We start from the raw sequence: 20,691 nt of genomic DNA, 5'->3' as shown, positions 1-20,691 counted from the left end.
ATCTTATAGGAAATGAGTCAAGGAAGCCACTGGTTGCATTTATATTATTTCCATACGTATTGCAGTTATTGAGTTATGATATATAATAGATCCCCCCGGCGAAAATCATGTACATGGGGAGGAAAATAATAACCCATTACACCATGAGCCTTTGGATCTCACGTACTGTAGTCCAGTATCTACAAGGGTTTAATGTGCATCCCCCAGGTCTCTACCAAATCAAATTTTTAGCTTCCTTTTATGGTCCTATATAACACATTCAAGATGTTAACAAAAAATATTTCCCCGCACTCCGACCATATTCAAGGTTATAGGTCAACACAGTGGTCAAATTTCAATGTTGCTCAAATCTGGTTAACAAGAACACCAAATTATTCCTCTCATTGCAAAGATTCAGAAAAAGAATAGTTTGACCTACCTGCGACATATCGTTCTTGAGTTATAAGCAAAAAGGTCAAAAGGCCAAAAATTAAAAATACTCCGATTTTAACGCAAATGCAAAAACAAGTCAAAAAAGTTTGCACTGGCTAAAATGCTTCGTTATTGACAAAATTGGTCAATCAATCAATCAATCAATATGCGACATCAATATTAAGACCATTGCAACAAATGAGGTGTCATAATATGCAGAAATAAATTCTGCTTCGACTGCATCTTCCAAATTTGGCATGCGATCAACCATTTAGTTTTCAAATTGAGGCTCATATGAATTTTCTTGCCCTTATGTGTTTTATGATAATATTTTATTATTCTTAGATAAATTTAGTTCTTAGCAATACTCATGTAACAATAATTGCCCGAATATTTGTATATACAGACTTGACATTTACTATTTATTCACGAAGTGCCAAGACTAATCTGAAAGGGGTATGCATAAACCGCACGAGTTGAATATTTATTGGGGTGTTTCGGGAGATGGTGTCAAATAATTTTTGATAAAAAGTATGCTTTCCGTGAGTTTACATTATGATGCTCATAATGTAGGTCATTTGCCTAAAATGGCGGATTTAGGGAGGCTAAATTTGTGCTTTGTGGAGGACACAATTTCGTACTTTATGCAATATTGGTCTGTTATTGTTATTTGTCAGCAATTGGCATTTGTCACAGCTGAATGCACGTGTAATGTACCAGTTTGAATGTGGGAGGAGCTTTTGAAAAAATGGCTCTTCAAAGTGGTACGTACTCAGGAAATTTGTGTTATACAAGTGTTATAAACTTACTGTACATGAATAAACAGCATGAGTTCATTGGACAACACGGAATCCGCGCAGTTGTTTTTGTACCGTAAGTTTATAACATTTGACCCCAGTGGGGACATTCAAATCTGAGTTCGTACCACTTTGAAAAGCTATATTTTTAAGCTCCTCCCAAAAAAAAAAAAAAGGTACATAACAAGTGTATTCAGCTGTGACAAATGCCAATTGTTTAGGAAATTTCACCTAAAACCCAAATAAATTTGATTGCTTAAAGTCCGAAATTGTGTTCCCCACCCCCTCCCACCCCACCCCCACGAAGCTCGAATTCAGCCTCCTTAAATCCGCCATCTTAGGCAAATGCACTACATTATGAGCGCCATAATGTAAACTCATGGAAAGCACACTTTCTATCAAAAATTATTTGTCAGCATCTCCCGACACACCCCAATAAATATTTAACCCGTGCGGTTTATGCAGACCCCTTACAAATTAGTCTTGGCACTTCGTGTAGAAATATTCCATATTAAATGTCAAGTCTGTTTTATTAAATTGCTTTGTAGTTTATTATGTATCGTAGATTGACTTGAGCTTATAATTGTGTATTTCTGTATCCGTCTGATGATCGGGTACCCAATGATCGAAAGTGAGGGTATGCCGTGAAACTCAGAGGTCAATACTTTGAAACTTGTAAATAAATAAACAAACTGATAAATATATAAAAAAATAAATAAATAAATAGCAGTAATCCACATAGTTTTACCATTTACTGAAAAACCTTAAATACCTGAATATAAACTTCGATGGTTTACATATCCATGTTTATTATATTAAATTATAATGTACGTATAATTGTGAAAACAATATTTAAGTCGGGAACCAGTTTGTCCCATTTCTTTGTGATATATATATTTTCATCATCTTTCAATGGCAGAATACCCATTTCTTAAAGTTCGTAACGTGTCATTGATGGAAAGTAAGCTCTGGACTAAGTATGTATCTATCATGTCTATTTGTCCACTGCCTGTCTGCTTACACATCCTTGTCTTGATACTGTATACTGGCTTCTCATTACCCTGCGAATGATAAATGAGAGCAAGGCTGAAGTTCAAGCAAGAAGTTTATTAATACTTTTCGCCATATAAGTATGATGTAACAGGGTTAATTACCATAGCAATAGGTGAAAACAATTTGTGAATGTATTGCCCTTCACGAGACGTACGATGTACCTCTGCGTCGCACCATAGATTATCAAAGGATCTTAATCATGATGCAGTCATGTCTACAGTAGAATTCATTTGCAGGACTTAACCCCATTAAAAGCTATTAAACCAAGATAACACTCATTGAAACAGCTCAACTGATTAAATCGGATCTTCGCTGGCTGTGCACATGTGACTGTTTTCATGTGCGATATCGCAATAAAGTTTGTATTATAGCTTCAGTTGGGTAACCGATTATAAAGGAAACGAAAGGAAACAATGGTATGTGTACCATTGTTCACGAAATGAGACAATGGCGTGCTTTTTGTAAACCAGCATTCTTGAAAATGAGCAACATAATGATTGTTGACTTAACACGGTTTGGAAATAATTTCTTCATATTTTTGGTGTTATCTGTCGTTTACATATCCTTCCTAAAACACAAAAGTACGACCCTCTCCAAACACCTAAATTAGCTAAAAATTTAGGACATGTTACAAAACTATATTGTCTAGAATTTTAGAAGAGTACTTTTAATATTGGCCGGTTATTTTTCACACAGCGACGTTAACTAGGCAATGTACTATTACCTATAACATTAACTAAAACACCAAAGTACGAATATTTCCAAACATCTAAATTAGCTAAAAATTTAGGACATGTTAAAAACTATATTTTCTAGAACTTTAGAAGAGTACTTTTAATATTGGCCGGTTATTTTTCACACAGCGACGTTAACTAGTCATATCCCCATACTTTTAACGTAGGGCTATTTGTAGAGGTCACGCGTCAATGGGAAAGAGCACTGTGTATTGTGTATAGGAAAACGGACAGTAACTGCAGTATGTTAGGCTAAAGAAATTTCACATTATATTCATTATTCAATCGTTGATTTACACACTTACACCGGCATGAAAGGTGAATAGTGCAGGCTGTTTTATACATTCAAAAATTATTTTCACCTAACGCTATGGTAATTTATCATGTTACATCACTACTTCTACGGCAAATTCGTGAAGGAAACTGAAAAAAAGGTCACGATACAAGAACCACGAAATGTGGATATCCAACAAGCTTAAACTATAAATTAGCCCCGATATATATAGGACAGGGCCTAAAGATTGAGGGGAATTTGGGGGTTAAAAGTTTTTAAAAAAATATTATAAAATGGGTGACGGGCTGTTTGAACAAGTATGAACAACAAAAAACATCAAGGACGCAGGCCCGCGTTTGGCGACTCCCATACGACGACTCACTCTAAGTGGGATCCCAGTATAAGGGCCCCGCAGGGCAAGAAAGCAAGAGTAATGTAGGTTAATGTAACATTAACAGCTGAACCACATAGTTCAGCTATGGTTCGGGAACTACTCTAGGTATCACGAAGGACAATATTTATGTCGTATATTCAGTGCGATATCGAATGCGGTTCAGTGCGATATAGATTGAATATTAGAGAGACCAGGTTTATCCAAGATTTTACAAAGTCGTTCAACGTGAGCAGCGATGGTGGTAATTACCATGATTACAAGATGCTTTCTCGTTCTAAAAATCATAAACTTCAATTTAATATAGAAAGATATAGATGATAATGATTTAAACAAAGCTAAATTTAACACCAGGCCAGAGATATGCCAACCTAGTATGCTAACTGAGAATATTGACATTCCACTCTGTTTCATTTCTTCCCTGAGAGATCATGGAGATGGAAAATGCAGACGTAAGAGCCATTTAGAGATGTCATTCTTGAGATCTTTGTATTTGATTTGTGACTATGTGCAGGAGTTGGTAAGAGATCTGATAGCAACGTTTCCACAGTATTTTCTGTGAGACATGTGAGCACATCAGACACATCAAACTTTTTTAATAATTTGCCATAAAAGTTGTATTATATCGCGAACTTGTTAACTAAAAATTATTTAATATTCGGAATGTAATTTGGTGTGCCGGACCTCTTGAACCAACCTGAAAAGGAATCAAACTGTATTTGTACAGTGTCCGCAATATCGCCTACAAGGCTACCAGCATCTGTCGGCCTTAGGTTTGTGAGAGTTTTCAATGTTTGCTTTAAAAAGCACAGCGAGTTCCAGTAGAATCATCTTTTTATTTTAATAGTGACTGTAGTGACTGAAGCCCCGGGGACTGAAGTTGAAGTCACTGTCATAAACGCATCTTGACCTGTTTTCACGGTAATCTTTCGTTGCTCACAGAATGATGTCTCATATCTGAATACTCCTCTATTATATACATATACATTTACATTGAAGATGCACATTATGTCAAATCAGTTAAAAGGGCATTTCATGATCCACAGCCTCATCCCCCCACTTTTCTATAAAAAAAAGTTAAAATGTTTATACCACTGGATACCTCTGGCTACATAATGTGTATGTACCAAATATTTCTTGCAGATTAGTTCGTTTAGTAAAAATATCGTCAAATATGAATTTCGTTCTGGTATACCAGAACGAAATTACAGCAGTGGCCTATGAAGCAGTGTAATACACATTATCATGCATAACTCGCAAACGCAAAATCGGAATCAACTAAAATTTTGGGAATAAGTTTTTTTTTCGTGGATATCTACTGAACAATATCATAAAAAGAGGATGCTTGGATCACAAAATCCTTCTTTAAATATCTAGGACCCATAAAAATTAATGATCTACTCGCAGTTTTGAGTCTCTGCAACATCAGTACAAAATGGTAGGCCTACTATATCACAAAGTTTATAAAAATACATTTTTATTTTACGTACGTACCTGTTAATCCGGTATGTCATATTCATGACTTTGGTCTTCATCACTATCGTCATCATCATCAAAGCTCGCCTTTGGTTTAGACACAGGAGCTTTAACCGGTGGCATTCTACAACGGGAATTCGGGCTTTGTGAAACTAGCGGCCTAGAAGGAGACTGCTCCCTCCCATGCACAATACTCCTTGGCAAATGACTAGGCAGATTATTGTCTCTAGTACTTGTACCTGATCTAGCAGGCGATTGTGACCTCAGAGGACTGGAAGGAGACCGGTCTCCTCCTTGCGTTTTACTCCGTACCAATGGAGTAGGCGGTGTCTGGTCTCTACTTCTGTCCAGCCTAGACGGTGATTGTGACCTCCATAAACCAGACGGTGACTGTTCTCTTTCGTGCGTTTTACTCCGTGCAAATGGACTAAGCGGAGTCTGATCCCTACTTCTATCTTGTCTATGCGGTGATTGTTCTCTGACGTGCGTTTTATTCCGTGGCAATGGACTAGGCGGAGTATGTGTAGAAGGCGATTGTGACCTAACTAGACCAGATGGTGAATGTCCTCCATGTGTTTTATTCCTTGGCAATGGTGACGGTGCTGTCGAGCTTGATTGGGCCTGATGATCTCTACTAAGGCTCTGTTTAGAAGCCGATTGTCCACGGCTTGAAACCACAGTATTATCAGAATTTCGATTCATTATCATAGAAGCAAGTGCGTCCTTAAAATTATCAGGGGGTGATGACGGAGGAGAATTCAGTATGGGTTCTTCAGAGAATGGCTCATCATGAGAATCATTGGCTACAGGATTATTTGGTAGAGGACCTGGTGGTGGAGGCGGAGGCGATAACGGGCGTTCCAATGTGTGCGGGGCTTGGTTAGCTGGAGGGAGTCTAGGTTTGGAAAGACTCTCGGCGATTGGTTCAACATATAAACCATCTTCTGTTGAGTGAAAATACAATTTTAAGTGTTACTTTATTGGTAATGATAAATTTCTTCTTTTCACGTAAATATCCTTTGAATACATGGTTATAACATGGTTTATGGGTTTATGAATGCCAAAAAGAAACAATTCATGACCTTTAATATGTTTAACCAAGATAAAAAAGAAGGTTTTATTTCAAACTTTAATGGTGACCCGCTGGTCAAATTGCTAGAATTGTACATTAAACACACCTAAACAGACACAATACAATTTGCAGGCAGCAGCTTAATCAGCGCCAATATTGCAACATTGAAACAAACAACTGTACAAACATCCAATCCAACCCAACCTCATCCCCCAGTAGGCAATGAGGATAAAGTGCCTTGCCCAAGGGCACAACACGTTGGCACGAGCGGGGCTCAAACTCGCAACCTATGGATTATGAGTCGGGCGCCTTATCCACTCGGCCACATGTGCTCCAAGATCAGCAATTTAACATCAGCACAAATAATGGTACAAAGCTAGATGAGGTGAAAGACTTCAAATATTTCGGAGCATGGATGGCTAGCACAGAGCATGATGTCAAAACACGCAAGCCGGCCGCTTGGAGAGCATGCAACAGCCTAAGCAAGATCTGGAAGTCTGCTCTGCCAAAGAATTTCAAACTGCGGGTCTTCAGTGCAACAGTGGAGTATGTGTAAACATATGTATGTGAAGCCTGGACCATAACTCCCAAACTATCTGGCTGTTGAAGAACTAGCGGATTCGCTCTGACTATTATGGCAATTTCTGACACGTAGATATAGGGATCTTGACGAACTGAATGGTCTACCCATATGCTTTTAGTGAATGAAGATAACGTATCGTCCTTGAAACAAACAAAGAAACAAGCAGACTTTTCTATTTACCATCAGGCAGCACCCTTTTCTCTTCTTCTTTATCTAGATTGAGATCGGTGTATATATGGCTATCCATATCGTCATCGGAGCAATAGCTGTCAGAGGTTGATCTACCTGTCAACGATTGTGAATATAAAAATAGTACGAAAATAATAATTCACAAAACAAAGCAATTAACAATATTAAAATTTATACAAAATGTATGAACGTGGATATCTTAGGATTCCACTGCTTCCCACTGCCTCTACCATTGTTGTTTGTCATATTGCTTTGTTCCTTCTGACAGATCATGTGATTCCTGATAAATTTCTTGTTATTTTACCACTTGCTGCTTTCAAATGTATTTTCAAATGCTTGTTCTTGTAACAAGAAGGGGTAATTCAAATAAATCATTATAAATATTATTATTTTTTATTATCATTAATGTCCGTTCTGGACAGTCTATTCTTCTTCACCTCTAACCATGCTAACATAGCAGAGCTCTGCCAACATATTATCAGAAAAGAAAAAGAGAGAAAAAACCCCAAAACCTTTCATCACGTATACTTACATTGTGAAGATCGTTGTGGAGGCGGTGTCGAAGACGGCGTTGACCGTGTGGGTTGCTTGTCACTAGGTATCCGTCTTGGAGTTTTCGGAGAGGAAGACGGTGAGTCTGTGGGTTTGAATCTGTCTAACGAACCATCTCGCATTGGTAGTGTCATGTTTAATTTATTAAGTGTCTCTTTTACAAGACGATTACCTGTACAAAAAATAAGACAATTATGAGTAAACATGCTTAATCATTTCGTTATTTACATACAGTTGGTAGGGTGTATTGGAAATTTGAACATAGAGCCTGTCTTTATTATTAAGATAATTTTGTTCATATTAAGATTGTTGGCAATTTCGGAATAGGACGCTTCACATGGTACTCCACAGTGTTTTACACAACTTTGTTTATGTGCCCTTGAAACAAATACTGCACGACTTTATAAAATACTGTCATATTTCTGATTTGTCTCCTTTTGACTGATTAAAGCATAGAAGAGAAGTGTATATGAAAATTTGACTTGGTTATAAAGGGCAATAATTGTCCTAATCCAAAGTCTGCCCAAAAAGTAACGCAGCTGTTATAAATACGTCTATAACTTCAGAAATTGTAATTCTTTTCACAATATTGCAACATAGGGAGAAGGATTATTTACGCGCATTTTGATACCCCATTTGTAGTAGTGTAATACAGTAGTGCTTTAAAAAAAAGTTGCAGTTTCCAACCAATGGTTATTATACAAGCATTGTGGCACGTAAAACCTACATCATCGCGCTGACTTCAAATCAGTCAATCAATAAATAAATAAATAAATTTCGCCTTACCACAGATCACGGAGTGTTCAAAGCGCTGTAATTTCGCTGCCATGATGAATCATCACACTCAGGTCGCATCAACTAGGCATTGTGCAGCCAGAAAATCGCAAACCTATCCGCACTTAGATTGTAACATCCACCATATATCTGTGCAGCTCCCCAAATTCCATTGGGTGAAGGAAGTGTTTGATAACCAAACAACTAATCAACAACTAATACAAATAGCTGCAACTTTTAAATATGGGTATTTTTCTTTAAAACACTGCTGTGTTGGGACAATTGAACGAGCTAAATGGGGTATCAAAATGCGCGTAAATGAATCATCCTTCTTTCTTTGTTGAAATATTGTGAAAACAATGGTAAGTTCTGAAGCTATAGACGTATTTATAACAGCTGCGTTACTTTTTGTGCAGTCTTTATAAATCAGTACACTCATAGAAATGACTTGTTCGCCTTGTTGGCGCAATTCAAAAGGAGTAAGTTTGGACAACTCAAAAATAGTGTAAAAGTTGCCAAAACAAAATTCATTTTAGTTATCCGAACTTAAAAAATGCTGAAAAAGTGCCGTCAACTAATCAACTTTGTTGGCATTACTTAAAAAGTTGATGTAAGTCGTTGCCTGAATTCAAGTTCAGGGAACTTAGAAAAATAAACAAGGTTCAAAGAACCAATTAGTTGAGTTATTGTAACTCAACATGTAAGTTGATGTAACTCGTTCATATTAAGTTACTGGTACTTATTGTTTTGAGTTATTCCAATTTGGTACTTTGTTACTTAATTCACGTAATTTGATCATTTTCTGCACAATTAGCAATATTCAAATATTTATTTTTGTAATCAGTGCAAAATTTTGTATACTATAGCACACCTCTAGAAAATTATGCTAACCTAGTTTCATTTTCTGAGTTGTAACAACTCAATAAAGTAAGTGCAAATGAGTGCGACCAACATAATGATATCGAGTCAGCGTTACTCAAAATTGTACCCGTTGGCATTACTCGGAAAGTTGACGCAACGACTTACATCAACTTACTGAGTAATGCTAACGAACAATTTCTATGAGTGTACACATTCCTCAAATAGATCTTGTCAATCTGGGAGGCACAGTATTTGCATAAAACGTAAATGCTACTCAAAAGCAGATTGTGCGCTCTTCGCCTTTCCTAATGATTATTTAAGTAAACTACACCGATTTCATTTGTATATCATATTTAGAATTGATATTATCAAATACTAAATAGGTAGGCCTACCTACTTAGCTCTATACTTATATTCCACCACTTTGTGATTTACCAGTCTCAAACAAAATGTGAAGACAGGCTAAAAAGGCTAATAATGAGCATGATGAGAAGAAGAGAAGGGCAGGAGAGTATCATCGAGAGTGAGATTTGAGAATAAAGATCAAGGTATTAAAAGAAGGTTGCTCCCAATAAATAAACTAGGCCGAAACAATTTTACGACCAGCCTTTGGGTCAAGAAAATTCGTAATTCAACTTCAACTGCCATAAGTTGTTGTTTCCCGTTATATTATACTCCCTGTTGTGTTTTTGCTTTTGTTTATCAAATTGTGTACACTCATTTGTTTGTAAATAACGTATGTTTACTTACCATCTTCCGCTAGCTGCTCGAGTTCGTCGATAGAATAGACCGGTGTTCCGCTCAACATTTCACTGATTGCCATTCTTGTCTGGTATATCGTCAACATATCGGATAAGATATTCATGTAGTCATTATTGAATTTGATCAATGCACTACGGATATTCTCAGCCTGAAAAGGTATAGCAGTTTGCTTGATCAAAATTTTTGTATTTATCATTCAGTTAGGGACCTACAATAATATATGAACACCCGATACGGATATGCTCTTCCTATTTTGGTTAATACAGGGTGTATATATCTCAATCATATGAACATGAAAAATGAGAACACTGCGAATAACAGGGGATTGGGATATACTTCTGGTGGAAGCCAACGATATGAAGCAGACATCCTCGGTTTAAGTTAAACTCACTGACTGGTTCTGAGTCACTGATAAACAGAGATGAGTATATTAAAACATCCAGCAGTACAAATGACATCGGGAGAGAGGGAATAGATTCAGTAATATCTCAAATTCTCCAGTTCCAGCTTCCAACTTTATTTTCTACAATCCAGTGCATTATAGTTATAGCAGTTTAACCAAGAATTCTTGTAGCCAATTGAAAAAGAAGGAGGGTTCTGTAAATGAAACTACGTCTATGCACATACAATGCTCACAATGAAACTGCTGGTGATACATTTTATAAGTGTCTTGCAGTTACACATAAGGTGCCTAAGAAGGAGGGCCTCATTGTGTTAGCGGACATAGGCTCAAATCATAGAAAGGTCAAACTAGTTGCAACCCAAGCAAAACCTTCCTGAAGACACTTAAGATGTAACAGACAGACGACCAGTTTAACCATTTGGGAAACTAAAACGCACCACATGGTCACACCAATACATATCAAGAACACTGGAAGTGAGGAGTTACAGAATCGAATCTTTACTCTATTGCCAAATACGGAGCCAATACATGGACATTGCGTAAATCTGACCAAACCAAGCTTGAAGTATTTGAAATGAGATGCCTTAGGTCCATCCTTGGCGTACAACTAATGAATAAGATATGGAATGAGGAGATCAGGCACACAATTGAACAAACAAGACCATCACTGAAGATATCTCTTAACGTCGAATGAGGTGGCTTGGTCTTCCCATGACCCCCTTGTTATCCTAAAAAATACCACGGAAAATGTTGAATCCAATTCAATTCAATTCAATTCAATTCAATTCAATTCAATTCAAAGTAGATTATTCACATATGCTTTTCCATCTTAAACATGAATCATATATGGGAACTACATGTATTTTGCGACACACAAGTGTTACCAAACACTATAGCATCATTACTTACTTTGAATATTTCGAAAGTTTTTGTTTTTTCGTCAAGATATTTTTGTCCTGTATCTGCCTTATTTACGGCCTGTAAGTAAATAAATGTGAATATTAAATGCATCACTGATGAAGAATTTCTAAAGTTCTAAAATAAAGTAAAGAATTGTACAGTATTAGATTTTACCTTTTTAGTTAAACAATAAATAAATTTATTTTCCACTTTCCATCGATAGAATATACTTACATCTTCAAGTTGCGCTTTGATATTTTCTTGGTTTTTACTTTCTCTCTGCACCTAAAATATTTAGAAAACATTAAACAATTAATGATTGTTTTTGGTAGATTTTGATGTATTATCTATGAAGAACAGAAGGACAAAGCCAACCCCGGGTCACAACGAAAAACGCACCAAAATGTATATCCCTCATGATTTATTTGTTTGTTTTTTGATTTATTTGTTTGATTGTTTGTTTTAATATCTAGGTTGGTCTGTATGGAACACACGCTTGTACCCATGAAAAAATCCACGGTAGACCTATTTAAAATTCACAAGATAACATGAGGTTAAAAGAAAAACAAATTAGGCAGAAATAGAAAAAGCATGAAGACCACTACCAAATCAACTAAAATTTCGCTGGGTCGAGAGATAAGAAACTGGAAAAACTTAGATAGGATATACTAATTGATAGTGTACCTTTGTTTGATCCGAGGCCCGCTACACAAAGTATTATGATTGAAAGGGACGTGTTAAAATCAGTACGCGCTACTCAAAGGACCGTATTTATCATGTTTATGTGTAAAACATGCGTATAAGATCGTTCGTAAGGCACCATGTCTAGTTTGGTCTTATAGCGCTATCGGTGCTCGTTATGTAACGATGCAAATCATGCAAATGTTCAGGGTACGATATAACGAGCCTTCGGTACACATCGGGGCACCGATAGCGCCGTATAGGACCAAACTGTACATGTACCCCATAAGCCATGTGATACAAATCTCTGACAATGTTGAGAGCTGATACAACCTTTTTTCAGAGTGGACACGATCTCGTTAGCTCGATTCTTCCTTTTATCTATTTCACTCAACACAAAATTAGACCCCAGAACCTGTTTTAGAACCCATGTGATACAAATATGTGACAATGTTGAGAGAAACAAACCTTTTTTTCCAGACTTGACACGACCTCATTAGCTCGGTTCTGGCTTTTCTCTATTTCACTCAGCGCAATTTCCTCTTTTGCAATCGTTTTAAATACTTCACGGAATTCGTGAAGCTGCATTAAGAAAAAGAACGAGTTATGCATTGTATACAGACATGAGCAAAATCTTGGACACAAAGTAGGTCTAGGCGAGAATTGTTTGATTGACATTCACTGTAACGGTTCACTTTAATAATGTTGCTTGAGTAAAGGGTTTTGTTTTGCCCACACAGACCGTAGGGATAGGGTTTATGTTGTGTTGAATTCTCAAAATGACCATTTTCGTAATTCGTCACTATGTCAACCTAGCGACGAATTGCTCTCTGTATTTGTCAAATAAGCGGCGAGGCCATGTATCATCTATGAATTCTGCATGCTCGTCTGCGGGTAGAGTTTGTATGGCTTCTTGATAAAGTTAAGGTATCAGGAATATTTGGTATTTGTTAAAAGAGGATTTTTCTTTACCTTATCCGATTGCTGTTTTATGCATTTTGCATAGGCGTCAGTCAAGTCTGTTAAACACGAGAACACCATTCTCAAATTGTAATTGGATTCGAGGGATGCCCATCTGAATAGGTCCTTGGCCACTGAAATATCAAGATATTCAAAACCATTTTAGCCATTTAGAAATAAAATCATAATTGAGTGATTGATACATAATAGTGTTCATGTTTATCAGTTTTGGGAGTATACTATAACCGTAGTCATAACTTAAATTTATTCCGTTTTCACTCTTTTGGGGAATAAATACTCATCTTTTTTACATTTAGAGAGTAGTACTCTAATAAAAATTCCCTTTAAAAGGGAAAGCCAGCCTCAATGTAGAAGAGGTCTTGTAATTAGTTTTGGTCAATGTGAAAGGCATTTTTAGGATCACGCTTACATCTACATGACAGTCCACCAAACCATCAACGATGAGAACATGCACACTGAAACAGCAGAAAACATTAATTCCTAATCTCATGTCAACTCTTTTAATTCATTACATGTACTCCAAATTGTTCTGGTCTGTTTGTTTTGTTGTTGTTGTTGTTGTTGGGTTTTTTTGTCTTTTCAGCTTTTTACCCACGATATCTCAATTTCCAATTTTGTAATACCAGAACTTACGAACTCAATATCTTCGCTTAGGAATGTCCGATTTCACTGCTTTCGATATATACACTGCCGGTTTGAGTTAACTTACATGTACATTTTATTTTAAAATAACTTAATTAATTCGCAATGTATAGTTTAAGCCTACTATATTATAATAGATAGTGGCCAGCACATTTATAAAGGACTGGTTACTCACTACAATCTTCACTCTTAAACTGTGTTTTTCTGAATGTGCTGATCATGTTGATTGCTAGTCGGAAACTCCTGCGAAGCTATGGACATGGCATCTTACATACTCCATTCTATAACAGTCTGCCTAGTGCCTTGTGTGTTTTCTCTTCAATCATTTTGTTGAATGTAATTTTATGAATCAAATAGTTATGTGTCATTTTATTTATAATAAAGAAGTTATTAAATTAATAAAGTAAGACAATTTATTTATCTATAAGTGCATGTCAAATGGGGTACATTGTTCAATACTCTATGCATAAATTATGCCCATATTATAGCTAGGCCCTAAAAACTTTATTTTGCATCGGATTTTTCCGTTGAAAAGACAAAACTGATGTTTATGATAGCAACCATTTCATCAATAACATTTTGAGTCATTTTTATCCATAAAACGACACAGGATATGATAGATAACTACTTTCACATCAATATGGTCCATATGATCACAGATTGTTGAGAATCTGTGATATGATCCGGGGATATGATGTAGATTTTGATTCTATAGATCTGTTATCAACATGATATCACGCTGTTCAGTGGTCAAGGAGTAAGGACCCCCGGTCAAGGACACTGATATGACATCATAGGTAATGTCAGATTTTCTTCTGCTGACCATATGATGCTATATATATTAACTATTATTGTTACATTTAGGCCTTTAAACTTTTAAAGTCATAATTAATTAGTTCAAACATAACTTTGGTAATACTCACTCGTTTTCGTTCGTTGAAACGGCAAAACATACTTACTTTTCCTAACAAATCGAATTAAAATATTTTAAAAAAATTTAACCACAAAAAGTAAAAAAAAATCATTCCAATACCACTAAAATATAATCTCTTGAGTAAACTGACCCCAAACCTGAAACAGGTACCAGCCCCGAATGGGCTGGCGAAAAGCAGCGTGATATAAATTTACAAAACGTCCAATGTCAAGATATTGGACAGAAACCACGGGTGGTTTGAAAGAGGCGTCAAGGAAGCAGTACAAATCAAAGTCAAACAACAATCAACAAAGACAGGTGCACATTGAGACTTCCAGGACAGACTGGGATGGGATCAAGTCGTAGGTAAAAAAAAAGTCACGACGGGATGATCAACATCACAATCTCAGTCTCGCTGATGAAGGATGGAGTAACCACCTGAAAATTTCGAGGTAGGAATAACGTTGGTTTTTTTCTTGTTTGTTTCAAACTTTAATCAAAAATCTTATTATTGCGATGCGGGTTTATATATTTCAAAACAAACAAGAATTTGTTTTTAAAAAAGACAAGTTCACGGATCAGGTGTATCGTATATGTACTTTGAGCTACTTTGGTCTAACATTTCATATTCATATCTAACCTACTCTGCACTTATTCGACATTAAATAAGTGAGGCTTAGTAATGATACCTGTGTCTTGCGTCTGGAAAACAATATTTAAAAAAAACACCATTTTGCATTTAGTTTTTTAAGCCACCTCGGGAGTGACCTACAGGATCTCATGTTGCATTTAGGTTTTTATTGCGTTGCAAAGTAGCAAAACTTTCTTTATATATGGCCCAATTCGTGCCTGGAAAAGGCTATCCTATCTTACAACCTATCGACAGGTCTTATTTCTATAATGAGGTGTCACCGGGTTTGCAAGAGATAATAATACCAAATCCAAACACCATGAAATTCACCACATCACGACCAAGCTCACATTGGGCGCCACATTTCTTTTTAAAGGATTTTTTTTTATTAAGCCACCTACAGGAAACAAATTTGGCTATAACTACGAAGAAAATTGTATGCAAGATGCCTGATGCTTTATCACTAAAGTAAACAAATTACACAGCCATTTGTTCTTGCTAGCTTTTGTCAGGGTCAGGGATATCTGTCTCATAGTCCTGCTTTTATGAACACCAATATTATACAGGTTTATACACATGGGTTATTACAAGAGTCAATAAACATTCAATTAACTATAGATAATGGACTTAGTTTTGTGCTGCATAGTTTTCTATACAGATGATATGTTTACTTTGTGATTAGGCCTGACCATGACCTGCTAGTTTTGAATAACCAATCAGTTATGTGTATTGTCAGCATGTGATGGCTATAAGCCAATTGCAAACATGTTTATAAAAAAAGGCTAAAAAATTCCTACACTGAACAGACTCTTTGCCGGGTTTAAGGGCTAAATATTAAGTTGTCATGTGGGGCAAGATTAGATAAAGGCATACAAACTAGGGTATGAGATATTAGGAATTATTTCCTAGCCTCTTAACTACAGGGTTGGTGGGCTATATAGCTATGCAAGACACAGGATATGTAAGGGATAAACTGTGCATATGAAATGTGGGGCAAGTGGCATCATTTCACTGGCGTGAAAAAAATAATCAATTTTAATGCTTCCGCCGCCACTGCGGAAAAGTGCATATTTAATTTTAGAACTTTTCAATTGAAAAAGATAACACTATGACACGAGTGCAATATCAAGAACTTAGCCCATTAATTAAATACTGGATTAAATTAACTTTATTACATTTCACTTCCATTTCCATCGTGGTATATAAAATCACGTTCACTGTCTCTGTTATACCATAGAAAAAGTCGTTTTCACTGCTATAATAAAACATTTTAACTGCATATTATTGTATGAAATATTTCACAGTAAATACTCAGATACTTTCTATTCAAGTATCCATGTAAATAATTATATCGGATTATTTTGACTCGGTTTCACCGAATTAACTCACCATCGTTTTCACATTCTAGACTGACACGCAGCAAATCACGTAATTTTTTAAGTTGTTCATTTGATCTCGACAAAGGCGACTTCTTAAAAATCCGATTCATTGTAAACTCAAGTGCAAAAGGTAATCTATATTAGTATCATTTACTTTGAGCACAGTGATTAATGATATTAATGGCGACTCGTAATTTCTGGTTGCAATCGGCAAGTTCCTCATACGAGATTGGGGTCAGTAATTCTTCGATGGAAAACTATGGTTCAATGAATTTGTACATGTGCAAGGTTAGGTCATATTAAACAGTAAAATACATTTTACCTTATACATGTAGTACCTATTCAAGTTTGCTGAGGTTGCTTTTAATAAAATTATATAATAATAATAATAATAATAATAATAATAATAATAATAATAATAATAATAATAATAATAATATTTATTATTATTATTATTATTATATCAAATCACTCTTTATTCAAAACAAGAAAAAGAAATGAATTATTATTATTATTATTATTATTATTATTATTATTATTATTATTATTATTATTATTATTATTATTATTATTATTATTATTATTTTTATTATTATTATATCAAATCACTCTTTATTCAAAACAACAACAAAAAAGAAAAGAATATGGTTTGGAAAGGCCCGAATCATACATCAAAAAGAGCACAAAGTACAATTAAAACACAATTCATCAAAAACAAAAAACAAACAAAAAAGGCATGGATGAGGCAAAAGAAAGAGAAATTCTCCAGAGAAGGAGCTTAGCATTTTATGTAGGAGCAATTCTCCTAGCAGCATTGTGCCGCGCATTCCAGATCGTGATCCACAGCCTCGTCCCCCACTTTTCTCAAAAAAAGTTGAGATTTTTATATCACTGGACACCTCTGGCTACATAATGTTTATGTACCAAATATTTCTTGCAGTTTGATTCGTCTAGCAAAAATATCGCCAAATTTGAATTTCGTTTTGGTATACCAGAACGAAATTACAACAGTGGCCTTAATGGAGCAGTGTAATACACATAATGCATAAACTCGGAAACGCAAAATCGGAATCAACTGAAATTTTGGGAATAAGATTTTTTTCATGGATATCTACTGAAAATGTCATAAAAAAGAAGATACTAGGATCACGAAATCCTCCTTTAAAAGGAGGGCGACCTGACTGAGCTCCTTCTTTAGAGGTTTGACTTTCTTCGTGCTTGCTTGTAAGTTGGATTTCAGTTGTTCGTTTTCGTGAGTTATGAGGCCAAGACTGCCTACAAAACAGCCGACATTTGTAACCTTCACCACTGAGATCGTGGATAAGATGGGTATATTGGCGGATCTTGGTTTCTTTCCGGGCGCCTTCTACGGAGGGGCCCAGTATTGTCTTGTTACTGCATTTTGCTTCAATTTTTGAGTTTGCTAAATTTACTTTACATTTGTTTTGTTTAAAAGTACGTACTAAGAATAAATAACGCAGTGGATTTGGTTTTTATTTTATTATAGCTTATTAATATTATTATGAAGCTAAACTAGGAAATTAATCAAAGGGAAAAGCAGAGTCCAAATGGGAGGAATTTTGAACAAGAAAGGGAATGGCTAACACGAAATGAACAAGATGAAACAGAAATACGTTTAAGAAATTTATTGTGAATTTACGTCAATTAAACAAACGCTTCAATGCATTTTGTATTCCAACGAAAAGGAATATTCTTTCTGAATAATGAGGGGGGTCAGCAATTTGACAGAAATCTTTGATATATCTGCGATAATACCCCACAAAACCTAAAAAAGAACGAACTTCAGAAACTTTGGCTGGAATAGGATAATCCTTAACAATTTGCAGATTGGCGGGATCTGTAGTTGTGCCATCTTTGATTACGAAGTGCCCTAAATACTTGTCCAAAAATGTATTTCATGGGTTGTAACCTTAATTCTGCTTCTCTTAGTGTATCAAATACTTGTTTTAAATGGTCCGAATGTTCTTAAAAACTGCTAATAAAGATTTAAGTAACAGAATACCAATTTCCAATTTAACCCACGCAGTACTTCTTGCATCGCTCGCTGGAAGGTTACTGGCGCATTATGAAGACCAAAAGACATAACATTGAATTCATACAGACCGTCTTAGGTGACAAGTCCGTTTTAGACTTAGATTGCTCCTCGAGGCCTATTTGCCAATAGCCAGAGGCCAAGTCCAAAGTTGTAAAGTATTTTGGTTCGTTAGACCCCAGACTGTCTAGAGCGTTATGTATATGAGCTAAGGGCCAGTTTTAACGCAGTTCCAAACTGTTTAATATCCTGAAATCGATACAGAAACGCCAGGTATTTGTCCTTGGTTTAGGTATCATACAAACAGGAATACTTTAAGGACTAGTTTATATTCCCGAATATCCCTGATCTTACATTATATCAATTTGCCTTCGAACTTTTGAATGAACATGAGGTGCATGTCTATAAGGCCGGGAACGGATCGTCAACTAATTTGATCAATTTTACTAATTTTTTGCCAATTAGGTCTCGGAGTCCATTGCGGAGCATATAATCAGGAATACGTTCAGACAAAATCTGATGAAATAATTTTCCAACACATGATGAAATCATGCAAAAATTCTCCGCCGTATTGGTCTCTCCCGATTTATGCATAAGAGTTACTACACGCTTAGGCCAACTCAAAGAAGGATCTCCAGTGACCAAAAGTTGCAATAATTATATTAGAATGAAAGTTCATCTGTGTTGGTAGTAAACATAATTTAGTGGTTTAAACCTTATATCAGAGTGAACCAGCCATCGCTGAACAGAGACGGGGGCCGATACAAGCTACCTAGAGTGTACGACCCGATTTTGGGGTCAAGTGTCCGAAAGGTCGCTGACCTCTGAATTGGGTTGCCAGTCTGCTGATGAAAGTCGAAGTGTCGACTGAAAATTCCAGGTACGCAAATTTTTGTGTTGTGATCAAAGGTTTAAATAATTATATTATTATTACTTTTATTATTTTATTATTATTTGTTCATTAAATAGCATTGAATAAATAAACACATGTACAAAACAAAGAAAACTAGACTTAGCTGTGGTCTAAGACCACGAACACAGCCGTGCTGTGACCCATTATTGACCTTTGACCCCAAAATATATGAAAGTCCCATAGACATTGGCTAGTGTCAATGTACATTTGCATGTGGCATCACTATGCCATGTTACTTGTAGCAGTAGGGGCATTTTGAAGGTTTTTCGTCTCAGACCGGAAGTGACTCTTGATGACCTTTGACCCAAAATAAAAAAAATACCATATATACACTGGGTAACCACAATTCATATATGAACATACCGTTACTGACCTTTGTTTTTCTTAGCTAATAACATTTTTTTGAAGGTATTTCGTTTTATACCGGAAGTGACCCCTTAATGCCCTTTGACCCCAAATCTGTGTACACCCCATATACACTGGGTAACACCAATGCATGTGTGCAAGTGGTATCACTGTCCTACGTAATTTGTGGAAGAAGATGCATTTTATAAGTATTTCGTTTTATACCGGAAGTGACCCCTTAATGACCTTTGACCCCAAATTAAAAAATACCACATATACACTGGGTAACCACAATTTATGTGTGCATATACCGTTAGTGTCCTCCGTTTTTCTTAGCTAATAAATTTTTTTGAAGATATTTCGTTTTATACCGGAAGTGACCCCTTAATGACCTTTGACCCCAAATCTGTGTGCACCCCATATACACTGGGTAACACCAATGAATGTGTGCAAGTGGTATCACTGTCCTACGTAATTTGTGGAAGAAGATGCATTTTATAAGTATTTCGTTTTATACCGGAAGTGACCCCTTAATGACCTTTGACCCCAAATTAAAAAATACCACATATACACTGGGCAACCACAATTTATGTGTGCATATACCGTTACTGTCCTACGTTTTGTTAGCTAATAAAATTTTTGAAGATATTTCGTTTTATACCGGAAGTGACCCTTAATGACCTTTGACCCCAAATCTGTGTACACCCTATAGACACTAGGTAATTACAATACATGTGTGCAAGTGGCGTCACTGTCCTACGTAATTTGTGGGAGAAGATGCATTTTAAAGGTTATTTCGTTTTATACCGGAAGTGACCCCTTAATGACCTTTGACCCATATAAAAATATCACATATACACTAGGTAACTGCAACTCAGATGTGAACATACCGTTACTGCCCTATAGTTTGTTTAGCTAATA

At 36.0% G+C, this 20,691-nt stretch overlaps 1 protein-coding gene across 1 annotated transcript; it reads right to left on the bottom strand.

The window, feature by feature from the left end:
* Nucleotides 1–567: 567 nt before the first annotated feature.
* Nucleotides 568–16,664, bottom strand: LOC140152684 (uncharacterized). The gene is made up of 10 exons (XM_072175142.1): nucleotides 16,470–16,664; nucleotides 12,886–13,007; nucleotides 12,382–12,495; nucleotides 11,467–11,517; nucleotides 11,242–11,310; nucleotides 9,918–10,077; nucleotides 7,513–7,704; nucleotides 6,972–7,076; nucleotides 5,155–6,080; nucleotides 568–2,269 (listed from the first exon to the last, which is right to left on the bottom strand). The coding sequence occupies exons 1-9, from the start codon at nucleotides 16,567–16,569 to the stop codon at nucleotides 5,158–5,160; spliced, it is 1,836 nt and encodes a 611-aa protein (XP_072031243.1). The 5' UTR covers nucleotides 16,570–16,664; the 3' UTR covers nucleotides 568–2,269; nucleotides 5,155–5,157.
* Between the last annotated feature and the right edge of the window lie 4,027 nt (nucleotides 16,665–20,691).

Source organism: Amphiura filiformis, chromosome 5 (assembly GCF_039555335.1).
Source record: "Amphiura filiformis chromosome 5, Afil_fr2py, whole genome shotgun sequence".
NCBI classification, from domain to species: Eukaryota; Metazoa; Echinodermata; class Ophiuroidea; order Amphilepidida; family Amphiuridae; genus Amphiura; species Amphiura filiformis.
The sequence above is the reverse complement of the archived record's forward strand: the minus strand, read 5'-3'. Positions and strand labels throughout refer to the sequence as shown.